At 36.1% G+C, this 25,029-nt stretch overlaps 1 protein-coding gene across 1 annotated transcript in view; it reads right to left on the reverse strand.

Annotated features, from left to right (window-relative positions):
• The window catches only part of LOC150108345 (protein Wnt-5b-like), a 76,312-nt gene that overhangs the window by 20,285 nt on the left and 30,998 nt on the right, over nt 1–25,029 (reverse strand). Inside the window, exons 2-3 of the mRNA XM_090415749.1 lie at nt 9,935–10,191; nt 1,530–1,822 (exon numbers count right to left, since the gene is read on the reverse strand). Coding sequence (XP_090271875.1) covers nt 1,530–1,822; nt 9,935–10,191 — 550 coding nt within the window. The remainder of the gene's footprint in view (nt 1–1,529; nt 1,823–9,934; nt 10,192–25,029) is intronic.

Genomic DNA, 25,029 nt, shown 5'->3' on the forward strand with positions numbered 1-25,029 from the left:
GGTGTCGTATCGCATCCGCCTCTCGACTGCTGATTTTTTTTTTTTTTTTTTTTTTTTTTTTTTTTTTTTTTGTACGGTAACTATAATGGCTGACCGCTGGGAAAGCTGCAGGATTTCCTTTGTGGGCAACACGGGGCACTAGCTCTGGTTGAATACTGTTCATAAATCAGTCGAACCCCTCCCCCTGATCTCTCCCCTACTGTGTTATGTATCAGAAGTTGTATACTGATAAAAACCTTTTGCACCTCTCTGTGACTTTTGCTGGACATGCCCGTTTGTCAGCGGCTTATCACCATTTACTTCTCCGCCGACATAACTCCGGCACGGTCGACAGTCATCTCCGTTCCTTTCATTGTAACCAGAAGTGCGGAATGTCGTACAGATACCACACGAGGTCTTCCCCCCCACACACACACCGCCACCACCAGCCTGGAGTTAAGTTTAATAGAATGTTTCTGAAATTGTCATTTATTTTCTTTCACACAATAAGATTTATGGCTAACAGCTATGCCATCCCAAGCGTTCAAAGACTTTACCCATTGCATATTCAGATTCCGAACTATGTTTAAACTTCTTGTCTTCATTCGTAACTTATTAAGCCTAAAACAAGTAGTTAAGAAGTCTTGCAACAAATAAGTATTGTGACGAGATATATCTCTTCTTCTAGATATTGCTAATCTTATAACAATGAATTGGTTTTCTTTTTCAAGTAAAACGTGGAACTCCAAGATTGTGACGAATCTATAGCAATGCTTCTTTTAGTTACCATTACGAGTTTTGCAAACAAAAGATGAAATCTAACACTCGGTTGAAAATTTAGCACGAACGTGATGAAATCTAAAATTGAACAATTTGAAATCTAACACTCAGTTGAAATCTACATCGAATGAATCAGTCAAACCTTGTACGCATGCGTGTGCATTATTTGCTATTATCCGAATGAAGGGAATTTCGGGACATGAATCGTTCGTGTACGAAGTAAAAGATAATTAGTACTAATCTGTAAATATTCGATTTCCCTAAGTAATTTTCAGTGGTAGTGATAGTTGAGTCGCCTTTAAAGAAGTGCACGCTTAGAGTTGTTTTTGCCCTTTCTTTATTGTTTTCCTTATAATGACGAATTACAAATGATAATCCTGTTCGGTTTGTTGAAGCCCAGTCGAAACAGGAAATGTATTTGAAATGTAAACGAAATGAAATCTCATTTTAAACCCCAAATCCAAATCAATGTTTTTAAACGCTTTTTCAGTGCACGTCCAATTCCATCGGTTCTCATTTAATGAGAATAACTGCGATTGTAAAACCAATTTCTCAGTTTAACGATTTTCCTCATTAATTACTTTTATGGTTTTCTATAAGAAAAAAAAAAAAAATGAAATAAACGAAGCAGAACTTTACGGAAATGAATTTTCCGATTTTTCTTGGAGTTAAAAGGACCGACGATTTTAAATATAAGGAAATATCCCAAAAAAAAAAAATGTATTGTTAATCTTGTAAGAAAATGATAAAAATATCTTAAGATCACTTACTCGTCTTCCGGCTTCATTGTTGTGAAGGTTCATAAGCTTCCGACCCTGTTCTTTGGATCCTCTGGGGTAGTTATTCTCCCTTTCCCGTACATCGACGAACCCTTCGGTGAAGCGATAGCCGTATTCGATGTTGTCTCCGCAGCCGCCCCAAATCCAATCGCGATGAAGGGTTTTCGGCCTCATGGCCCGACTGCATCCGCAATTTGACAACTGACCATCTCGACACGCGCGAGCAATGGTATGCACGACTCCGGCTGCGGCGATGGCATGGGTGAAGGCAGCTTCCCGACTGGCTGGGAGAGAGTGGAAATAAAGATATTTCAGTGACACACATGAAATAAATAGAGCGTCATTAATATAAAGAAATTATTTATTCTATTTTCAATTGATTTCTGATTGATAAGACGATAGATTGCTGCGCTAACAATAAAGCGATTGTGGCACATTGTCTAAGCTCATGTTACTATGACAACAGTTTGGAATCTTTATTGTCGCCACGTGATATGTCTGTTGCTAATTGTTTATTTCACTGATTAAAAAAGTACATTTCGTTGTTTTACATATAAAAAAATGTTCATTTCTTTGTTGCGTAATATAATTCCTGGAATATTTTTTTTCCAGTGTTCCAAATTAGCAGTAATCTTTACATCATTAGCATTTAAAACATCTGACATGGAATAAGGAAGTAAAGATAAATCTCTATTAAAGAGAAAGGCATAGAATTGGATACAACAACGAAGACAAGTAATGGCATGCCTAAAAGATAACAAGCAAGTTTCTTTCTTTTCTTTTTTTTAAGAGAACTAGAATGGTTTTAATAAAAATAAAACACTTTCTAGACTTACCAAACGTTTGAGTGTAAACAAATCTATTAACTCGGCTAACAAAGCGTGAAAAAGAATACTATAATAGCTTTTTTTCGCGTTACGTAAGACCTTTAGAACATTTTTCAATGTAGAGGTTCAAAAAGCAAGTCAGTTTGAATAGAGTGTAAGTTAACTAAGATTTTCAAGTTTCCTTCTCCACATTCCTTAATTAAATTTTAATACTATAACTAAAACAGATTCTCCATAGCTCGGTAGACGAAGCCCTTTGGTTGGAAAGACCTGGGTTCGAATTCCGTCTAAGACGCGAAGAACTTTGTCGTTCTTATCGCGTTTCACTCGATAAGATAAGTCTCTTACCACTAAGCCATGGACCACGCGATCCAACACAAATCTCGCTTGTAGGCTCTTATAATTGTTTATCTACAATGTTGAATTCTATGGATCGGAGTTGAATTTTCAATTGTCTCCATTGTTTTGTTTAAAAAATGTCTGTAACAGATGTGCGTTATTCAAAGAACTCTATTGATTGATGGTACTTTTGCAAAAATCCGGTTAATGTGGCAAAAATTAGTGCTGTTTATGACATGCTTACCTGTTTTGAACTCTTAATATACTCTACGCATATAATTTTAGATTTTTGCCACTACAAATTATCTAACTAGAATCAAAATTGACAAATACTAATGAAGATCGTAAATGGCCAAATATTATTAAACTTCATATTTGTTTATCAATTTAAATAAAATAAATTTTGATTAAAAACTAAGTTAATTCTTAATTACTTTCTAGAATTCGAAATATTATTTAGTTTTATCAAGTCAAAACATAATTTTATAATACACAATTCGAACACCTTTTACTTTCCAAAATGATTTTAATACAAATAAAAATAAAAATAAAAAAATGGTAAAGTTCACAATGTTGTTTGTGGATTTTTCCTGATAAGAAACAATCTTGCTTTTATAAACTTCATTTTTCACTTATTATATATTCATTTTTAATTAACAGAATGCATTATTTTGTTTTTTCTTCGATCACCTTCTCCTCCCTTTCCTTCATCTAACAGTTCCATTTACTAAGGCTATTGGACGTTAATATATAACGTCGACCCGAGATTTGCTTTTCCGAAGAAAATATCCCTAATGCTCCGTCTGAGACAGGTTATGCAAATACGATTGAAAAGGCCTGGAAAGCATTCAACGGATTCAAATCCATGTCTTTCCAATCAAGGAAAGTGGGTGTGTGTCACATCCCGGATTGGCTTCGGCACAGAACAGCTGGAACCAGGATTGGTAAGGTTAGAAATCTTTTTTTCCACTGCTGAAGTATCCATCATTAGTGACGTGCTGACCGAACTCGTACTGTTTTGTTTCTGACTGAGAAGAATCAATTCAGTGAGGTCATGTGCTACCAATCCCATACATGACTATGCAATACGTATTCCAGTGTTCATTTGCAGAATACCCTGGTGATGGGTTTTCATTTGATCGAATGTGGGCTTCAGCTAGTCTGCACAATTCGTCTCATCCAGTATATTATTCTCATATGAAGTACTCTCCGGCTAAAGGACTGCCGTTGGATGGATACTTTCTAAATATTGAATCATTATGAGTACACTCCCGACACTGCTGTTTGTGAAACTTTTCAGGAGACGTTTGACGAAAAGTTCAGTTATTATTGCATTGGCAGCAATTATCACATCACACTTAAAGTCACTTTGGTTGTGTTAATGATTCATTATCTCGTTGATTTACATGTGTAACGCACTCAGTATTTGTTTATATAGTATGAAAGTACATATAATTAAATGAAGAGATGGATCCTACTGATAATAGGGATTTATCTGATAATCTGGTTACTGAGTGTCGATAGCCAAGTAAGGAGAATACTTTAGGATAAATGCGTTATGTTTTTGCATTATTTTCCACTTTCAAAAATTAAAAGAAATAAGATTAGATGGTTCTAAAGACTTTAATAAAAGAGAAAAAGTTCAAAATTCCCCTTACCCCAGGAAAAAACCCACGTTTTAGGGGATGATCTAAATACTAATCCTCCATTTTCGTATACCTCCAAAGCCGGAGGGAAAAAAGGCCAGTAACATACCTTCTCGGCAAAGGCGAATAGTTATTATTAAAGTCTAGCAAACGAAACCAGTATAACGAAGACTCAAACAAATCGTCCTCATCAATTAGAACCATTTAACGTACGTAGAAAAAAGAAGATGAAAAAAAACGAGACCTATCGGATAAAGTTGCAGCAAAAGAGAAACAAATTGGCCTCTTCAAATCATTGTGTCGACTAAATTAATTGCAATCCTTCCATGGTAACGGGGGGGGGGGAGCCAAAGTGGCACTCGGTTAACTCGTTCCGGGCCATACGTCAATGAGAAACTATTAGGGCCGATACAAACTTACGACAGGAAACATCTTCATTAATAGCTGACAATTTCCGGTCACACTGAAAGAACAAAAAGATCACTCGGCTTCTATTACGTATGTGTGTGTGTGTATGGGGGGGGGGTTGAAAAACAAACATTCCGACGAAAGACCACGAGTCAGGGATTCAGACCTGTAATTTCCACTGGGCGACGACAGCATCGACGATATGTAAGATTGATGACGCGTACTAGGCGCACATTATCGCCTCTTAATGGCTTCTAATGACTGAACCTCGAATCTATCACGTGATCCCAAAGACAGAGGTCTCCTTCATTAGGAAAATTTGTCTTTCTTGATGGATAGGGGCTTCTCACCGAACTTGCATTCTTTGACAAGATCGTCGGTTGTAAGAGCATCTTGAACTGTGCTAGAGATGTCAGAAAGCAATTCTTCAAGTGTCCCCTCTGTCAGCAGACGCGCGAGTTTGCGCCGGCAGTCACACAGAAAGTAATTCGTTGCAGTGGAAGAAAAGTAATGGCTCTAAGAAGATTAGTTGGTGATGTGCGCGAAGAACACAACGTCGGAGAAGGGAAAAAAAAAAAAAGAATTTAGAAAAGGTCTTAAAATCATTGCCTAAATGAAGTAGAATAGGTGATTTTAAAGTCTATTATTTGTTGGTCTCGTATTCAAATAAAAATAAATCACGTGACCTATCTTCGTTGCACTATGAGGCAACCCGATCGTTATATACTGCTTAATCCCAAACACGTACGTCCTCAGTACTTTACCCTTACTTAATAGACTTCCTCGTTTTCAAGGATTGATAATATCTTCACTAGTTCCTTTTTCCTTCTTAGAGGTTGGAGGGAAGTCGACGGTCATGGAATTATTCTTCCGCAAAATCACTACGCCTATTTCAATCATTTTATCGGTCTATTCGTATGTCTAGAATTCTTGAACTTTGATTGCAGGAATTTTATTAAATTTTGGTAGATCATTACTAAATATGCTGAGGGGGGGGGGGGTATCTGGATTTGGGTTATAATCGGGCTATTTTAGTGGAAAAATTTAGTAAAATGAAATAGGATAAAAAATAATTCTGCACTGGATGGAGAAATATGGAATTTATATCAAAAATTAAAAATTTCAAACTTTTTTACAGATTATAGGCCTGATAAATAGAACACTCAACCCAAATATAGTACAAAAAGAAACACGCTTGAAAATATACAATACTTTAGCAGTGCCCACATTATTATATGGCAGTGAAATTTGGGCAATAATCAAACAAGATTAACAAAGAATAAAAACAAGTGAAATGAGATTTATGAGAAGAACTGCAAAATACACATTATTAGATCAAAAAAGGAACGAAGACATTTTAAAAGAACTAAAAACAAAATCAATAGAAGAAAAACTAAACAATTATAAACAAAAATGGATTGAACATGTAAACCGAAATGGTCAACACCAGACATCCAAATACTAAACTATAAGCCAATTGGAAAGAGAAGGCAGGGTAGACCTCAAAAGAGGATATTGGATGGATAATGAGACCGGAACAGACCAATATGGTCTATACCTAATTAGTGTTATGGTGATATCAAGTCATTTTAATTTTAGTTTCAGTCAAACTATTTTTAAAGGCAAAATTCGGCAAATAAAATTTTAGATATATATACAGTACAGTATATAAGACAGACTCGATTTTCATTTCATTATTGTGATAAATGATGAATACAAGAATGATATTGCGATACCTATCCTTTAATTATTATTATTATTATTATTATTACTAACAATTCTTAATGCCTGAACTTTCATTTTTTTTTTCCTGGCATTAAACTGAAAACTTTGAGATGAAAAAAAAAAAAAAAATACAGTAATAATAAATAATAAAAGATGATCGCTAAATTTTAAAATTTTTCTTATTACGGATCTCAGACAGTATACGATATATCTAAACTTTAGTGGGCCTAATCAGATTACAGATACCAAAGAAATTGTATTTGTTTTAATAAGAAAAATTTAAAAACTCTTAAATATATATTTAAAAAATATCTTTAAGAATATAAAACACATACACTCTTAAACCAAACGGCTCTGTTTCCGACCATGGCTGATCGGAAATAGACCGTATCCGTATGGGGATTGTGCTAAAAGACATCGTTGGGGTCCTCTAATCCCCCCCCACCCCCAGTGAACACACTTAGACTACTATTTCGTATCTAGGGATTGTTTCGAACCATTTATAGGGCCACATGGTAACGATGTAGCCCGATGTATCGGGATAGCAAGACAACACCCGGTGTCACAAAGTTCGCCGTGTATCTCGTTCAGTAACTGACCCCCCCCTCCTACCTTCCGGACGTTATTTTGTCTAGTTGGTTCACAATACAATACTTAAAAATCATTATTATGGGGATCTAATTTTAGCTGATTATTCCGAATAAGTTCTCATATCAGACTTTAAAAAAATTTTAAAAATTAAATAAAGTTTTCATATTTGCTCGTGAGTTAATGTAGATTTTAAAATTAAGCAAAGTTTCTAAAAAAAAATTTTTTTTAAAATGTGGAATTATCCAACTGATAAAACCATATAATAGCGGACTACCAACAAAAGTGTTAAAATGTGTATCTTTGCCGCACCTTTGCGTGCTCCCGTTTCGTATTATTTGCACGCATCACGTCCTGGCATACCGTGTTGCATAACAACTTACATCACGTAAAGGTGTCGTTAGAATACACGAGAAGCTACTGTTTGAACGAGCATCGCACGCTAAGCACAATTCGTGCAGTTAAATGCACACAAAACCACCACTGTCCAACATGTAATAATAATATTTAGCAGGCAAAACTAACAATGGGAATGAACTAGAATGGCTAAGGAACGAAAGAAAAAAAAAAAAAAAAAGAAAAACCTATTGCAAGTGTAGCGGACAAAATGATGGGAATTAATGCAAAGAGATTGTTCTAGAAATTGAGGGTTAAAGTAAGTCCCACTTTCCTGAAATAGTTCAAGCAAGGCATGAGATTGTCGGGAGAGAAAGGTTCTCTCTTAATTACTTCATTAATGAAAAGATTGTGACGATACCTACATCGTTCGAAAGTTTCTTTCGTATACTGTTTTTGTTAATAATGTAATACTATAAGCAGTTGAAAGTTCACACTTGGGTCAACAGAAAGTTAAGAAAGAAATGCATAACATTGTTGATTTAGGAATTTTCGACACAAAAATTCCAGAGATCTCGCATCGTTCACGAAGAAGGATGCGATCTCTCTCTCTCTCTCTCTCTCTCTCTCCTTGGAACATGGCAATCTTTCTTCTAACAAAACACTCAAGCTGGTCTGCGAACAGGCCCAGTTAAAGCCCCAAATACTCGTCTCACACCCTTAGATTAACAATGATGTCATCGTAAATAATCCAGTCATGACTACTCGATATAAACAAAAAAAAAAAAAAAAAAAAAAAAATCAGGTGATCGGAGGTGACGTATCTTCTTTTATGATTTAAAGTATAAAGAAACACACTAGATAAGAAATTGGAAACAAATACGCGAAAAAAAAGAAAGAAAGATAGAAATTACCATGAAAAAAATGATCCAACACACACATAAAAAAGGCGGTTTCGCAAACGTTCTGCTTGTGACGCCATTTATTAGTGCAACAAGTTAACCTAAGCCGATTGTGGATCATTCAACAGAGACAATTTATTCGTTGACTTCAGATTTCATATGGAAAAGACAGACTTTTGCCTAATTCTGCCATTACAAATGATCCGATCGAAACCAAAACTGAGTGGCAAAGACTCCCAGTTCGATTAAAATCTATCCGTTCATAATATACATACGGACAAACAAAACAAACCTCAAGTTTCAAATGGCTGTGAAAGAAGGACAACTAGAAATTCATTCGTAACCACTTTCCGAGCTTATATTCAAAAGATTCCATCCGGGGCATCATAAGTTTCACGCATGCGCAATGTAATCGCATACCACCATGAAGATTCCTTCGCATGGTCTTTTTTTACAGAGGTCAATCGTGTTGACAACTGCAAATAAGGGAACGGCAGAGATCTCTCATCTTCTGTCTTTCTCCGTGTGCGAACTCTTTGCCCAAATCAGATTACCGTTCGCTGCAAAAGAGAGAGAAAGAAAGAAAGAGAGAGAGAGAGAGAGAGAAAGCTTCCAATGCGGTAAGTTTTCTCTTAGATGTAACCGCCGTAATGGGGTAAAGATGACGTGTTAATAGTGGGCCTCGAGACAGATGTGACCACTAGCGGCCACGGCAACAAATGGTCGTCATTGATTTGCTAGCGAGTCGGAAACCAAAGGCGCCAGTGTGGTTTCTCTCCCCCCCCATCCCCCGTTTCTAGCATCTCTCTCTTTCCTCGGTAGCCTCGACAACATGTGCCACGTGTAAGCACACAACAAAAATGAGTTATTCGCTCCGCAAGACTGTCGTGCATCATGTGTGCGTGTGTGCGCGCGCGCTAGACAATTTCATTAATGAGCGGCATGCGAGACTGTAGAAGTAAATGCCAGAGTTCCACTCTAACGACAACATACCAAGAAGGGCTTATTACGTCTCAACCAATCAAGCGTTTCCTCTTTCTCTAGTATCATGTGTGTGTGTGAGGAAAACTCCTCTGTATCCTTTCCCTCTTAGCATCAATAATAAGCGAAGTTGTTGTCCCAGTTGAAACGTTAAATTGTTGTGTGTCCCAGTTGCTAATTAACTGTGGTTAAAATAGCTTTATCATCATGAAGGGAAATTTTAACTCCCTTATATTTCAAGATTTCGAAAGGCCATTACAAACACTTCCAAAATAAACACAAAAAAATCGAAAAATTCCCAATTAGTTAAATGAATTTTATTACGCTTTGTACCCCTTTAAATTTGGGACCTCCCTCTATAAAAGGTGACCATGTAAAGCGTACAAGGGCCCTTATACATGGTCACGTATAAGGGCCCTTGTAACCCACACTAAAAGCCGCATTAGTTATACTGAGCTTTACAGTCACAGTGGATTAAAATCTCGTTGCTGGCATCGGAATGCCAACAGTGAGAATGCGCATGCGCCTACCAATGTGTGACGTCACCGATGCTGAAGTTGGATGTTTCGTGTCAACCATCAATAAAGCTCTAATGATAGGAATAAGAAAGTAAAATTGGAAAAAAAAAACAGCTGGAAACATACCTATATTCAGGACGGCTCCAAAGACACTGGAATCTTGAACAGTGGAGCAGTTCCAACGCCGATGTCTAAATTGCCACTGACACTCGTTGATCCCTAAACGGGCACCCCTTCCTACTTGGGCCATGTGGTCTTGGTAGAGATAACAGAGTTTGGTCTGTCCTCGAGAGAGTCCTTTCAGCTGGGTGCAGAGAGGTTGAGCACCCAATAAATAAGCTTGGGGATTCCTCAGTACATCAACGCCTTGTAGACCAAGATTCCTATTTAAAAAAAAAAAAAAAAAAAAGAGGAGAAACAGTTCGAAATATTTTATAATGGAAGAAAATAAGCTTGATTTTATTTAAAATAATTTGATAAAATTTATGTATTGTGAAAAGTGTTACTTAAATATATTTACAAGGGACGGATATTTCGTAATCAAAATTCAAAAATTCCAATTAATAAAACTAATAATGGGTTCGTGCAGTCTAAGAATAAACTGCCTTCAGATATCAGTCAGGTGGCCGTGTAACCACATGATGTTTAGCAGGTGGCCCAAAATGATCCTTCATCGAGATATCCTTCATTTATCAAACTTGATGTTTGTAATTGCTGGTCAGAGTAGATGGGTGGGTCAAGTTTTTCCGGAAGTTTGCTCAGTCAACCTCCTTAAGTCATCACTACTCAACTAAAAGAAGGGAGATACTCCAACTATGTTAGGAATTTTAAAATTTACGAGAATATTTCATAATAAAAATATTTTTAAGGTTTTAACGATTAACCTTATAATGTAAATTCTTATGATGTTTAAGTAAAGCCAACTCTAAAAACATGGACAGCAAGATAACGTCTTGGTTCCTCCAACAACATACCCTTAAAGGGACGAAGCAAGAATGCTTTTCATCTTCCCCGTTATCTGTAGAGGAGAGTGTAGGGATAAGGTGTTATTGAGCAATTAAAGCTCTGATCATAGCAGGAGAGTAACAGCAATAGCCGAGCCTCAGTTAGAACTTCATTAGCTACAGCACTGGCATCCATTACCCTCCAAGGGTATTGGATTGAATGAATCAATCACCGACTATGTAAGCAAAGGTGAAATCTCAAAAAATCGGACGATCTCTAGGCCATTCCATAGTGGGCGAAAGACCGTCCATATCTCAGCGTTGGTTCCACTCAGTGACGGGCTCCCCCACCACCCAGCGGAATCGCTCAAATTCCGAGGAAAATAATTCACCGACAAAGCCCCTCAGCGGGCCGTGCCGGAGAACACCTTCCCCAGAGACTCAAATTGCTCCCTTAAGGCAAAAACCTTAAGGGAGCGAACTCAAAAACTCATCGCCCGAGGGGGTAACAGCAACAGCCGAACCTCAGTTAAACTTCATTGGTACAGCATTGCATTGTTGCCATCCATTACCTCCAAGGGCATTAATGAATCAATCACCGACTATGTAAGTAAAGGTGAAATCTCAAAAATACGGACGATCTCTAGGCCACTCCATAGCGGACGAAAGACCGTCCTAATCTCAGCGTTGGTTCCACTCAGTGACGGTCTCCCCGACCACTGAGCAGAACCGCTCATATTCCGAGGAAAATAATTCACCGGCAAGTACCCCTCAGCGGGCCGTGCCGGAGAACACTTTCCCCGGAGACTCAAAGTGCTCCCTTAGGGCAAAACCTAAGAGAGCGAACTCATTTACCCAGGATAACAGCAACAGCCGAACCTCAGTTAAATTTCATTGGTTCAGCATTGCCATCCGTTACCCTATATGGGCATCTCATATAAAATCAATCACCGCATCTCACGGTCGATAGATTTCTCAAATCCTAGATGCGGTTCCTTATAGTCCTTATAAGGACAGGCTTAAAGGGGCGAAGCAAGAATGCTTTTCATCTTCCCCGTTATCTGTAGAGGACAGTGTAGGGATAAGGTGTTATTGAGCTATTAAAGCTCTGATCATGGCCGGAGGGTAACAGCAATAGCCGAGCCTCAGTTAGAACTTCATTGGATATTAAAGCTCTGATCATGGCCGGAGGGTAACAGCAATAGCCGAGCCTCAGTTAGAACTTCATTGGATACAGCATTGCCATCCATTACCCTCCAAGGGTATTGGATTGAATGAGTCAATCACCGCATCTCACGGTCGATTGATTCATCCAACCATCCTTATAAGGACTGGCTTAAAGGGGCGAAGCAAGAATGCTTTTCATATTCCCCGTTATCTGTAGAGGACAGTGTAGGGATAAGGTGTTATTGAGCAATTAAAGCTCTGATCATGGCCTGAGGGTAACAGCAATAGCCGAGCCTCAGTTAGAACTTCATTGGCTACAGCATTGCCATCCATTACCCTCCAAGGATATGGTGGTTCTCACTTTTCACCCACCTGACAACCATCCTTATAGTCCTTATAAGGACTGGCTTAAAGGGGCGAAGCAAGAATGCTTTTCATCTTCCCCGTTATCTGTAGAGGACAGTGTAGGAATAAGGTGGTATTGAGCTATTAAAGCTCTGATCATGGCAGGAGGGTAACAGCAATAGCCGAGCCTCAGTTAGAACTTCATTGGCTACAGCATTGCCATCCATTACCCTCCAAGGGTATTGGATTGAAACCATCCTTGAAGGCCAGTTGGAAATGAAGTAACTCCATTATACAAAGTTAAAAATGGTGTATCACCATATTTGTAATCACTTTAAACTACTTAAGATATTTTCATTAATTTTTGAATACATTTTAAATAATAAGAAATTATATTACATTTTTAACAATTTACTGAAATATATGAAACTCAATCTTCTCATAACGCTTTTAGATTATAAAATATTCAAGGCAATTGATGGGAAGTCAACAGCTTTTATATACAAATAGATCAGTCGTGAAGATATTTCACGCGTAAACCTTGATTTTCGTAGGAATATATAAAGTGTTCAAATAAAAAATTTCTTGTTATTTATAATATATTATATAATTCAAATAAAAAAATATATTTCTCTTTACTCACAAGTATTTAATAACATAGCAATTAACCATTTTATTATTTGAACACAGGAGATACAAATTTGATTGCATAGGTATGAACATGTATAGTTTAAACACACTAAAATATATCGAGGAAGTTTTTCTTACTTGTAATAGCAACTGTACGTTATTCGTAATAAAATGAAATATTAATAGCTAGCTACCACTTGTAGAAGACATTGGGGTTATCCAGAAATAATAAACTATGATCATAAACATCTTTATCTTATTCCTGGGTGATAATCTGCAGTTAATGAAGCGACCATTCAATGTTGTAAGTTGCACTCAAAGCTTCAATCCTTGGCCGTAAATCACAACTAATGTTAGCCATTTCGATACGAAGAAGTTCGTTCGGTAATTAACCTTATCTGCGTAGTGTCGTAAAGTTGACGACTTTTGCTAGACCATGGAAATGCAAAAAGGTAACAGCAAGGAGTCGTACTTCCTCTTGACGTTTTCCCTTATCTTATCCCCCTGTCATAAACCGCATCTAATACATCTTATGCTGCCGTCTTAGACTGCACCTAAGATATCTTTGTCACTACTCGGTATGAGCCAAGTAAATTCCGCTTTAGAAATCACCCAAACCACAAAGATTTATCAAGAATCTTTTAAGCTCCACACCACCACCCGCAAATTAATACCCGCTGCACTATCGTCAGCTGATGACCTGCCGACACATTCGGCTTCCATAGGCGTGTCACTTATTCTTAGTCATTAAAGGAAACACCTATAGGGCGGAGTACAAAGAATGTGCTTTTAAATTCCATCTAACCCTGCTATCTTTCTGTGGTTGGAATATTATGGACACCCTGCTTAGAAGTGGCAGAAAACTGTCTCACATACAAACCTACGGCTATGACAAATTGATTACCTCATCTGAGGTAGAAATCCTAATAGCAGATTACATCGGCAGTCTACTTAACCGGAACAGGCCCTCTTTAATAATCAATGGCAAGTAAAAATATATTTTATGTGGTGGGGGAAAAAAGGGAAAAAATATATTCATATAAATTTTGTCTACAAATTCATGTAGGTTTCATAACAATTGTGAATTTCCTTTTGATTGCGTGTTTTGTCACGTGTCCATTGTTTAAAGTCTTCTGCATTTATCCTTTTTTTTTTTTTTCATGTCTTTACGCAACAATACTTGGATAACAGTAATTGGAAAACAACAAATAAAGAATAAATGAGGTCAACAATGAGAAGGCAATTAACTACAAAAATTCATTGTTGGAAGTTTTAGCTAATACATCATAAACAAACAACAACAACAATAAAGGTTGCCTTTTATTCCTTCATACAACCCTGAGTTTCAAAACTTAACCAATTAAAGCTTTCTCTATGGAATGTGCAGCAATTTAACAACTTATTTCATTTCAGTCACATTCAATCCCTTAAAGAAGACGTACTGGTGAGAGATCTGATGCTAACGAAGTTAGTTGGACTTATAATAGTGTCGAGTGATACCTGTGGACTTTATCAGGATGCCCAACAGAGAATGGCATCCAAACAACGGGCTGTTTAGCAACAAACTTGTGCCTCTTTATAGGGGGTATTTACGTAGCTTATCATCTGACAAATTACGGATTTGTTATCGCATTTCAAACAGGAACAAAGCTCTCTATCTGAAAGTAAATGCTGCTGTATTGGATCTAGATGGGAAAAATATCATTATGTTTATTATTCTCATCACATATACATAATATTTAGAAATATACAATTCAGGTATACTATCAACATTTTCCGTTGATTTTTACATTTATTTTGGACTGATTGTTTTTTATAAACAAATAGAATATAGTATCAGATAGTTTTCGTAGTCTACACAAATGTTTAAAATAAATTAGTGATTTTTTATAATATATATATATATATATATTATAAAAAATCACTAATTTTTCATTTGGGATTTCATTTGGGAGTTTATTGTAGCTGTTTGTTGCTAGGTATTCAAAGGATTTATGAAAGATTTCGTTGTTTGCCTTGGGTACTACCAGTAAGTTCCGGCCACAGCGTAAACCATAGTCTACATCAGCGTTTCTCAACCTTTCTCTCAACCAAGGACCAGTAAAATGCTGAAAACAATTCTACGGACCACTAAGTTACAAAGGCGTAACTGGGGAGGGGAGCGATCCACCCTGGGTGGCACTTTTTTGGCGTTTAAGAAATCTTCTCATATACTGTATGAAACAGCAACTGAGTGATGACATAGACTTCGACAATGTCATCGAAGATTTTGCGAACAGAAAAGCATGAAAAATAATATTTTAGAATGTTGGAATTAAAGTTTACTTCAAAAATTAACATAGTGTTTTTAATTTATTTCCCTATACGTTGTTTTGACTTTTCGTAATTTTTTTTAAAAACCTATGTAGGAATTACCAACATTTGAGAAAAACTGCCATTTATAACATAATAAATCTAAAAGAATGTTTTGAATACATGTAAACATAATTAATTAAATTGGAAGTAAACGATTAAAAGTGTATCATCATTGAACAAAGTTTTAATTTTTATTAAACAAATAAATAAGATGATATAATTATGTTACTACTTACTTTTAATGAGATGGTTGAGCTTCTCGGCCCTTGCAGAGTTGCTGGATATCTCGCTCAATATTGGTCAACTTCAGTCGAAGATCGGCACACACACTAAGACGATTTCTGTATTTTGTTCTTATTTGAAGGAGCGATGAAAATCCTTCTTCACAAAGTTAAGTTGTAAGAACTGCATGACGATTTTCAATGCTTCTTCAGATAATTCGGGAAATTCACTTCTCACTGAAGGCGAGATCCAAAATCGAGCCAAACCAAGATCACAGAATTGCATTTTAAGCCCACTGTCACTTGAAAGCTCAATTAACTTTTCTTTTTACGATAACGAAAGGTCGTTCTCGTGACTGCAAGCCTGAAATGGATCGCGAACCCCACAGAAATTTCTTATAAAAGTTATTCGGAAAATATGTTTCCAAATTCTGTTTCAGAGTTTTGAGGTGGTCACAAACCCTTTCCAGAAACTCAGAATCAACAAAAATATCATTTTCCACTAAAAAGGATTCCAATGTTGGAAAAGGTGCAAATTGTTTGTCTTTTGCATAATTAATCCATAAAACCAGTTTTTTCTCGAATGCCTTTATTTTGTCGTAGGCAGCAAGAACAGTTAAAGAATTTTCCTGAAGGGAGAGATTTAGTTCATTTAATTTCGAAAAAAATGTCTGAAAAGTAGGATAGCGTTGATAATCATGCTTCCTCAATGAGTAGTGATGCAAAATTAGAAATACGTTCATTTACAAACAATAAAACTTCGTGCCTTAATTGAAATGACCTTGTTAGTACTTTTCCCCTGGAAAGCCAGCGAATTTCAGAATGAAGCAAAAGTTGTATATATTCACTGCCTGCCCATTTCATCGCAGAGTACTGAAAATAACCAGTTATTTAACGGTCGAGCTTTAATAAAATTAACTAGCTTTATAGCGTTATATAGTACAGTTTTAAATTCTGGTGGCATTCCTTTGGAGGCTAACGCTTTCCTATGTATGAAACAATGCACCCAATTCATATCCGGAGCTACTTCCTTGACCTTAGAAACAACCCCACTATGCCTGCCTGTAAGGGCGCGAGCTCCATCCGAACAGAAGCCTATAAATTTTCCCCACTGGATCCCTTTGTGTATTATGTAATTATTGAGAATGTGAACTGTTCCTTTCCCAGTTGTTCGGGATGGCAAAGTTCTACAAAACAGAATGTCGTCATGAATGTTGTTATCATGCGCATATCTTACGTATCATATTAACTGCGCATCACTTGTAACATCAGTAGTCTCGTCTATTTGTAACATAATAAGAGTTCTTTTTAACTCTTTCGATTAACTGAGTTTCTACGTCACCTGCCATATCATTAATTCTGCGACCGACAGTGTCATTTGAAAGAGGAATCAAATCAACATCTTTTAGTAACTTGTTGCCAAACATCGTTTTTACCACATCTTTTATAGCTGGAAGTAGCAAATTTTCCCCGATAGAATGAGGTTTCCCTGTTTTCGCTATGAGCAAACTCAAGAGATAAGATGCTTCCAGTGCCTTGCTATTACTCGAACCCATGGCCGAAACTATATCTTTCCCATGATTTAATGTCCCTGAACGTCGCTGAAAAAATTAATTTGGGTTATTTTTCACATCCCAATGTTTAGTTTCTAAATGTCGTCGGAGTTTCGCAGGTTTCATGCACCCGTTCGACAACACTTCATAACACAAAACACATTTGAGGTTTCTATTCACTCCGAATTCCTAATATGAACTGTTCTATTTCTTATTGTAGTTTTTCTTTGAACTGCTTGTTTCTTCTACTTTAATAGTATCAGATTTACTCGCCGTTACAACACTTGTATCACAATTAGGGTTAGCATCAACTGTTTCATTTGTCCTTCTTTTTCAAAGTCTTAGTTCTAAGCTACTTTTCCATTATTAAAAAACGTTTCCGAAAAATATATAAATATATAATACTGGGCACGACACACTTTGTCCAAGTATCACTTACCACTTCTCAAGATATACTGAGCCTTAGTTGAAGGAAGGAAAAAACCTTCAATAATGGAAATCAATAAACAGCGATCCATTGGTTGAAATGGGGATAACACATGTTCACTTCACCCCTCTTTTATTATTGTGATTCTGCCGCTACAAATTTAACGGCAGAATGATGAATAATAAAAGAGGGGTGAAGTGAACAACAATATAGTTTTATTACTTCCGCTTTGAACATTTGACGATATTTGTTGTTGTTTTTAAGTCTCCGTTTGATTTCAATAATTTTTACTTACTTATTCAATTTTAATTTGTTTAGATAATTAAAAAATATATATTTATTTAATTAATTTAAGTCTGCCTGCGGACTACAGGTTGAGAAACACTCTGGTCTACATTATATACTGAAAAAGTTACAACGTTCTCTATTACATATAATATACAGCCATAGCGATAGGGTTTCTGTAATGGCAAAATATCATGAATGGCAAACAGTTCGTTGGTTGAATGTGCTAAGTCAGTAATAGCTATAGCTCTAATTATTCTGTTTTGTATTCGTATCAATGAAAGCAGATTGTTGTAATCTCCACCCCAACAGGTGATACCATATTGCAGTAGGGAATTTACCCAGGAATAGTATAAAAGCATCTTAAGAATGCTGCATTTAACATAATATATTCTGTTAATTGTAAACCTCAACTAATTTGTTAAAAATGTGAGGTGGGAGTTCCATTTCAGATTGCTGTCGATGTGCAGGCCCAAATACTTGACTTTTTTTTTTTTTTTTTTTTTTTTTTTTACTAAGCTACAGTTACAATTTTGGATATCACTACATCTAATTTCATGCCATTTTATGGTTGTGTTGTGATCTAGCTTATCTGTTAACGTGAAGTACATATATTTCGTTTCATCGGTATTAATTTTAAGACCATTATTGGTAAGCCACTTATTTAGTTTCAACATATCATGGTTAATCTGATTTTCTAGATCCTCAAGGGTCATTTCAGTGTTTACTAATGCCGTATCGTCAGCGAACGATAACATTTTGCCAACGTATTTACACAGATCCTTAACATATATTAAAAATAGGATGTGTCCTAGCACTGAACCTTGCGGGACTCCGTATTTTATTATTTTTGTTGCGCTATTGAATGTGCCGTAGCAGGTATATTGTTTTCTATTACTCAGATAGCCTTTGAACTAGTCTTTAGTAACTCCTCTAATGCCGTAACTAGACATTTTCAGTAGTAGTAGTAGTCATAATGAACACAGTCAAACGCCTTAGATATATCAAGAAAAACGGTTGCTGTGTACATTCCTTTATTTATTCCCCTGTAAACTGTTTTATGGCACTTTAACAGCGCTCTTTCGGTATTGAATCCCGATCAAAACTCATATTGATTAGATGCGCAAAAGGAAATGGTATTTAGATAGCTATTTAATCTTTTTTTTTTTTTTCATTAGGATTTCAATAACCTGACACTGTTAATAGTATAGATATTGGTCCGTAATGTCTTATTTCATTTCTGTTACCTCCTTTATATAAAGGAATAACTAATAGAAATTATTTAAAAAAGAATATAAAACGCGCGTGCTGCTTATCTCTAAGTTGGAATTTATTTTATTTAGAAATTTTACAAAGGTAAATAGATTACCATTACCATATCATGACACAAATCATTAAATATATGAATTTCCTATATTTGTTGATTTATTCAGAAGTTTCTGTAGGATCGAGAAAAAATTGTTAATTCGAACTAAACTCGTTAGTTCGAATTAACGATCTAGTTGACAGCTAGAATGCGTCAGTTCAACTGTGGGTTGAAGAAGCTAATCGTTTAAGTACCCTATTTTTAATCTCATCTGTTTTAGTTTAGTCATTAGCATTACGAAGGTTTATTGGTAATATTTTCATCTTAATCTATCTTCGTAATAACTGAAATTAATTAATTATAAAGTATGGATTTGAAATATTACAAAGTAATTTTTTTTTTCCCCACACAACATTGTGTTAGAGATATTCTGCAGCGGAAATATGGGAGGGTGACGTATTAGTAATGTGGTTTATAATAAACTCGCGCAGTGACTTGCATTTCTTCGACTCCATCTGGTTACGTAGATGGAATGGATGGGTCAATGGCTTCTGTGAAGAAAGGGCGTGTGAGTGAGAAAGAAAGAATGATGGGAAAAGGAGAGAAGAAAGTGAAAAATAACGAAAGGCAATGAAAGTTTAAGAGAAAAAGAAAAAAAAAGGAAAATGGCAAGGAAGGAAAAAGAAAGTGAGAGAAAGAAATAAAAACAAAGAAAATAAAACGCGCATAAAAAATAAGAGAATACAGTGGAGAGAGAGAGAGAGAGAGAGAAAAGACAAACAGTAGCATAGAAAGAGTAAAAAAAAGAGAGAAAATATCGAAAAGACTGAGAAAGAAAGAGGATAGCATATAAAAGAATAAGAAGATAATAGAAAAGATACAAAGATGAATAACAGGAGCAAGGAAAATAAAGAAAACAAGAGTTGGACAAGAAAAGTAAAAGAAGAAAACAGAGAAAAAGGCAGTAGGAAGTGAACATAATAATAGACGGAATGACTGTTTAAGGGGGCCAAGTAGTATTGCAACGAAAAAAAGAAAAAAAAAGATGCAACAACTAACGGGTGATCTCTCTCTCTCTCTCTCTCTCTCTCTCTCTCTAATACCAGGAATGCATTTTATGGCGTGAAATATTTAATAACGTCCTACAGAAGTCTCTGTAGCATGGGAATGCAATTAGTTCTGAACACAAAAGGTTGGTTGTTTGTTATAGGGGTGGGAGAATATTTTTCTTAACGCCTTCTTTCAGTGTCACTTGTCAGGCACCTACCTATTCAAGATACCGATATTTCCATCTATTCATTTTAAATCAGATGCCATATGGTCACTGCTATCCTTGGTGATGTTCCACTCCATTCCTCGACATGTAGTCCTGTTGTATGCTTTTCTGGAGGCTTCAACTCTCTGAAGATCAGTCACTCCACACACGCCATTCATCCATCTCATTGATGATCTACCCCTGCCTCTTTTTCCAGGAACTTTACCTTCTCTTACTGTTCTGGAAAGTCCTCTTTCCATCCTTTCTATGTGTCCAAATATATTAACTTCTTCTGTCAATATCCTTAAGGAGTCTTAAAGTTGTACTGATCTTTTCTAACACCCATTCATTTGTACGCCTTTCAGTATATGATATCCTCGACAGCCTTCTGTAACACCACATCTCAAAAGCAGATATCATTTGACATCAGATGCCGTATGGTCACTGCTATCCACGATCCTGTTTCCCATATCCTTGGAACCTAAAGACTTCTTTAGGTTCCAAGTCTCACATATATAAGTCGCTTTTAGAAAAACAACTGCATCCAAAATCCTCACCTTTGTTCTCATGGAGACATCTTTGCAGATTTTAGACAGGCCTGACCATTCCTAATCTTCTTCTGAACAGCAATTCTTCATTAATAATGGATCTCAGGTACTCAAACTTGCTGACTTCCTCAATTCTTTCTCCATTAAGGTACACTTGTTTCTCAAGAGCTTCTCCGTTTGTATTTCCTTTGAGAACCATAATCTTTATCTTTCTAGGATTGAGTTGAAGTCCTCTGTTTTTACTGATCTTATTGACTTTGTCAGGAATTTGTCCTAGCTCTTCCTCGTCATTACAGTGGAGTACAATATCATCAGCATACTTCAGATTACTCATCGATCTACCATCTATCCTAATTCCTGTCTTAAGCTCATCCAATGCTACACGCATGATGTCCTCAACGTGGATAATAAACAAGTGAGGAGAAAAGAGACATCCTTGCCTTCTCCCCTTTTCCAACCTGAAACCAATCAGTCAATTCAACACATGTTCTTTCCGTGGCTTCTTGCTCTCTGTATAAGTTACTCATCAACCTGATATTGTGTTGAGGAAAACCCATTCTTTCTATTACTTCCCAGTTTCACATGCTGAATACCGTCAAGTGCTTTAGAGTAGTCTAAGACACAGGGAATCTAAATGTTTTATACTTTTCTATGATCTTTCTAAAACAAAGAATCTGATCTCTTGATGCCCTTACCTTTCCTAAAACCTGCATGTTCCTCAGGCATCTCTGCCCTGACTTTGGCCTCAATCTTATTTACAATGACGTTTAATAAAATCTTATTTGCATGAGAGATTAAACTAATGGTTGTATAGTTCTAATAATCCTTTATTTCCCTTCTTGTGTAGTTGGTAGGAAAAAGGACTTCTCCCTTTTTATAGACCACGATCCTGTTTCCTATATCCTTGTAATCAAGCTATGAAACACTCATCCCTCCAATCCCCTGTGACCTTAATTAACTCTGCCTGGATTCCATCTACAACCAGGGCCTCGTTGCTGTTAAGCTGGTTTTCTGACATTTTCTCAGCCTCTAAATCCAGGTCCGAGATGCCATAATGAAACCCTTGATTCGAGTCACCATATCCCTTATACTGTTCTTAATCAGTACTCCGCATTCACATCCTTTAAAATGGCTTATTTTACATTCAAGTGTTGAATGAATTTTGTTGTGTGTTCGAATATCAGTTTGTCTCTTTGCGAGATAAAAAAAAAAAAAAAGGAGAGAAAGATGAAAGGGAGATCGGAAGATGCACGGTTTTATCCCTAAAACCTTGCCATCTTGGTATAAGACAGGCTAAATCACGTTCAGTTTTTTTTAAAAAATAAATAAAATTTATTTCAGAGAATTTGACCGTCAGTGACTAGAATGGAACCCAGGTCTTTTCCATCCCACAGGGCGTATGCGTCCTATGGATGGGAAACATCCTTCCTAGGTTATGGATATGAGCCACTGAATGAAAAAAAAAATAATAATAAATAAAAAAAAAACATGATTTCTTATTTCTAGATTGGATTATGTTTTGAAGATAATCTCTCTTTTAAAAATAGAAATGCGATATTAATTTAAACCAGATTAGTTCACACTAGTCTTAGTTCAAAAGAATCCCAAATGTAAACTAACCTGAGAACTTTGACACCCCATCCTTAAAGTATAAGGAAAAAAATGAATTCATACTTGCAACTTATGAATTCAAGATGGCTCCACGTTGGAAAGCTAATTCTCAGTGTATCAAAGAATACTGGACAGCATAGAACGAGAAGTCACCTCCGAGTGTAAATGCATAAAATCCTGTTGAGGTACATTTTACTAGTTAAGGATTAGGAATGTCCACGTGACGAATGCTTCTCTGGTAAGATCCACATCATCATTCCATTTCTGTACCGCACACAGAAAAAAAGAGGGGGGGGGTTGAAAATTATGTGCGTGAGAGAGAGAGAGAGAGATTGTGAAAAGAGACAGCACCGTAAAGTTTAAAATCCGGATTTTCAAAGGACGCCTTTAAGGCCGTGAGACCTTGACGATAGCGAACCATTCTTAAGGCTTACTGAGACGTACTTAATAGTTAGATTACCTCTGTAAGAACGCATCATATACCTGGACAGCCACTGTACCCCATAGTTCACCACCACTGCTTTTTTTTTTTTTCCCCGTTCCTTCAATCTCTCTCTCTAAAAGAAAAGGGCAGGAGAAAGGAAGACCAGTATGATCCGAAAATAGTACCAAGCTCTTTGAACCGGACAGACGGTCGGGTTCACGGAGTTCAGGGTTGTTTGTAATGATCTTGAAGAAGTGTTGTGGCTCTAGAAAACCGCGGTCTATCAGGGAGAATCGTTTAATACGTTGCTCTTGTTTGACGGCAAGTATGTGACTTGGGATTCGTCGTGCATACTTGGCTTTTGAAAATGCTAATAATCCCAACTACCAACAAATAGAGGGGGGGGCGAAGTATTACTGAATATACCTTTTTGCTCTTTGCCGTGTAGCCGAGAATAACTTGACGCAACAATTCAATTTTTTTTTTCCCTTAGTGATATTTTTGTAAGATACGTACTTAAGCGTGGTCGATGATTTTCACCGCCCGGTGTGACAGCACTACCACCTTGCGCTAGAGACCCGACATAGGATAAAAAAAAAGTTATTTGGTCTTCTAAACATAATATCTCTCTCTCTCTCTTTATCTAAATCCTTAAACCATCCTCCGGCATGCACATGGTGTGCAACTTTTCTTAGGAAAGATTCACGCTTCTTATTTTTTTTTTTAAGTAACTCTTTTCTCATTAATGATCATAAAAAGTAGCATCTTAAGTGTTTCAAAAACTCATTTACGTTTTTGAAATCTTTTATCTCCAGGTAATAAGAACTGTCTCCCAAGAATTTATTACTGACTAATTATCAAAATGCAGTGGGATTGGTATGTCGGCTTTGACGTTTTTTTACGCGTAATCGACCATCTGAACCCTTGACCTTAACAAACAAGTGTTCCAGCTATAAAACACCCAATTACGAGAAGTTAGATTCCAAAATTGTTTTCTATATTTTTGATCAAAAATATTATTAAATAAAAGATAAACAAATAAAAGAAAAGAAAAATAAAATATAATAAAATTCAAATTAAATCAAATTAAGCAAAAGATTTATCTTTTTACTCCGAAGTTTGTACTTATTAATCATTAGAAACTTGTAAAACTTATATATATATATATATATATATTCCCAAACCAATATTTGAATTCAATATGCAATCATAAATCAATCATAGTTAAAACTAGCAAAATTAGCAACGTGGGATGGCAATGGTGTAGCCAATGAAGTTTAACTGAGGCTCGGCTATTACCGTTACCCGCCATGATCAGAGCTTATAGCTCAATGACACCCCATCCAAAAATTTTCTTCTACAGATAACAGGGAATATGAAAAACATTCTTACTTCACCCATCTAGCCATTTTTTTTTAAGTAAAATTAGCAAAGATTTGTGATCTTTGATTTGTGAACTTAACATTCTGTTCAAATAAAAATGGATTAGTTATTAATTTGCATGATATATGATATAATGTAATGTTAAATAACAGTTTGTGTCAAAAGATTCCTCTGGCAAAAAGTGCATCGACATCATTCGGAGTATTACACTTAGCGTAGGTATATACATGTTTCAAATGATATATTGCTTGTCTCACTTCATTTACTGTGCTCTTTTTAGATTCAATTGCTTCTCTAGTTGATTGACAATTGAAGTTTCTAAATATGAAATAACTGCTCCGCGAAGCAGACTTTACGATCAATAAATGACAAAATATTTCATTTGAATTTATTCTTTGTGTTTGTCCATCCTGCGCTAGAATTAATTTTCAATAGTTATTCTTCTCAATGGATTCATTCTCATTCTTGTACTACCATGAATATAAAAATTGCCTATAACGAGCATTCATCATAACAATATTATCTTTCTTCCGTTGTGAATTCTCATTTTAACGAATCTCTGCCGTACTACTGGAAGATATTTCATGTTGCTTCAAGAATTTCGGTTTCACTAGGAACCTCTATAACTAGAGCAGCGTTTCCCAAACTTTTCCTACGACGGAACATTTCACAAATCCTGAAATTTTAACAGAACACCTTGGTTATTTTGTAATGTATCAATTATTAATTAATATTAATTATTAGCGCATTACAGTATTAATAATTAA

Source organism: Typopeltis vanoorti, chromosome 3 (assembly GCF_054136105.1).
Source record: "Typopeltis vanoorti isolate ZY-2024b chromosome 3, IOZ_Tvanoo_1.0, whole genome shotgun sequence".
In the NCBI taxonomy this organism is placed as follows: Eukaryota; Metazoa; Arthropoda; class Arachnida; order Uropygi; family Thelyphonidae; genus Typopeltis; species Typopeltis vanoorti.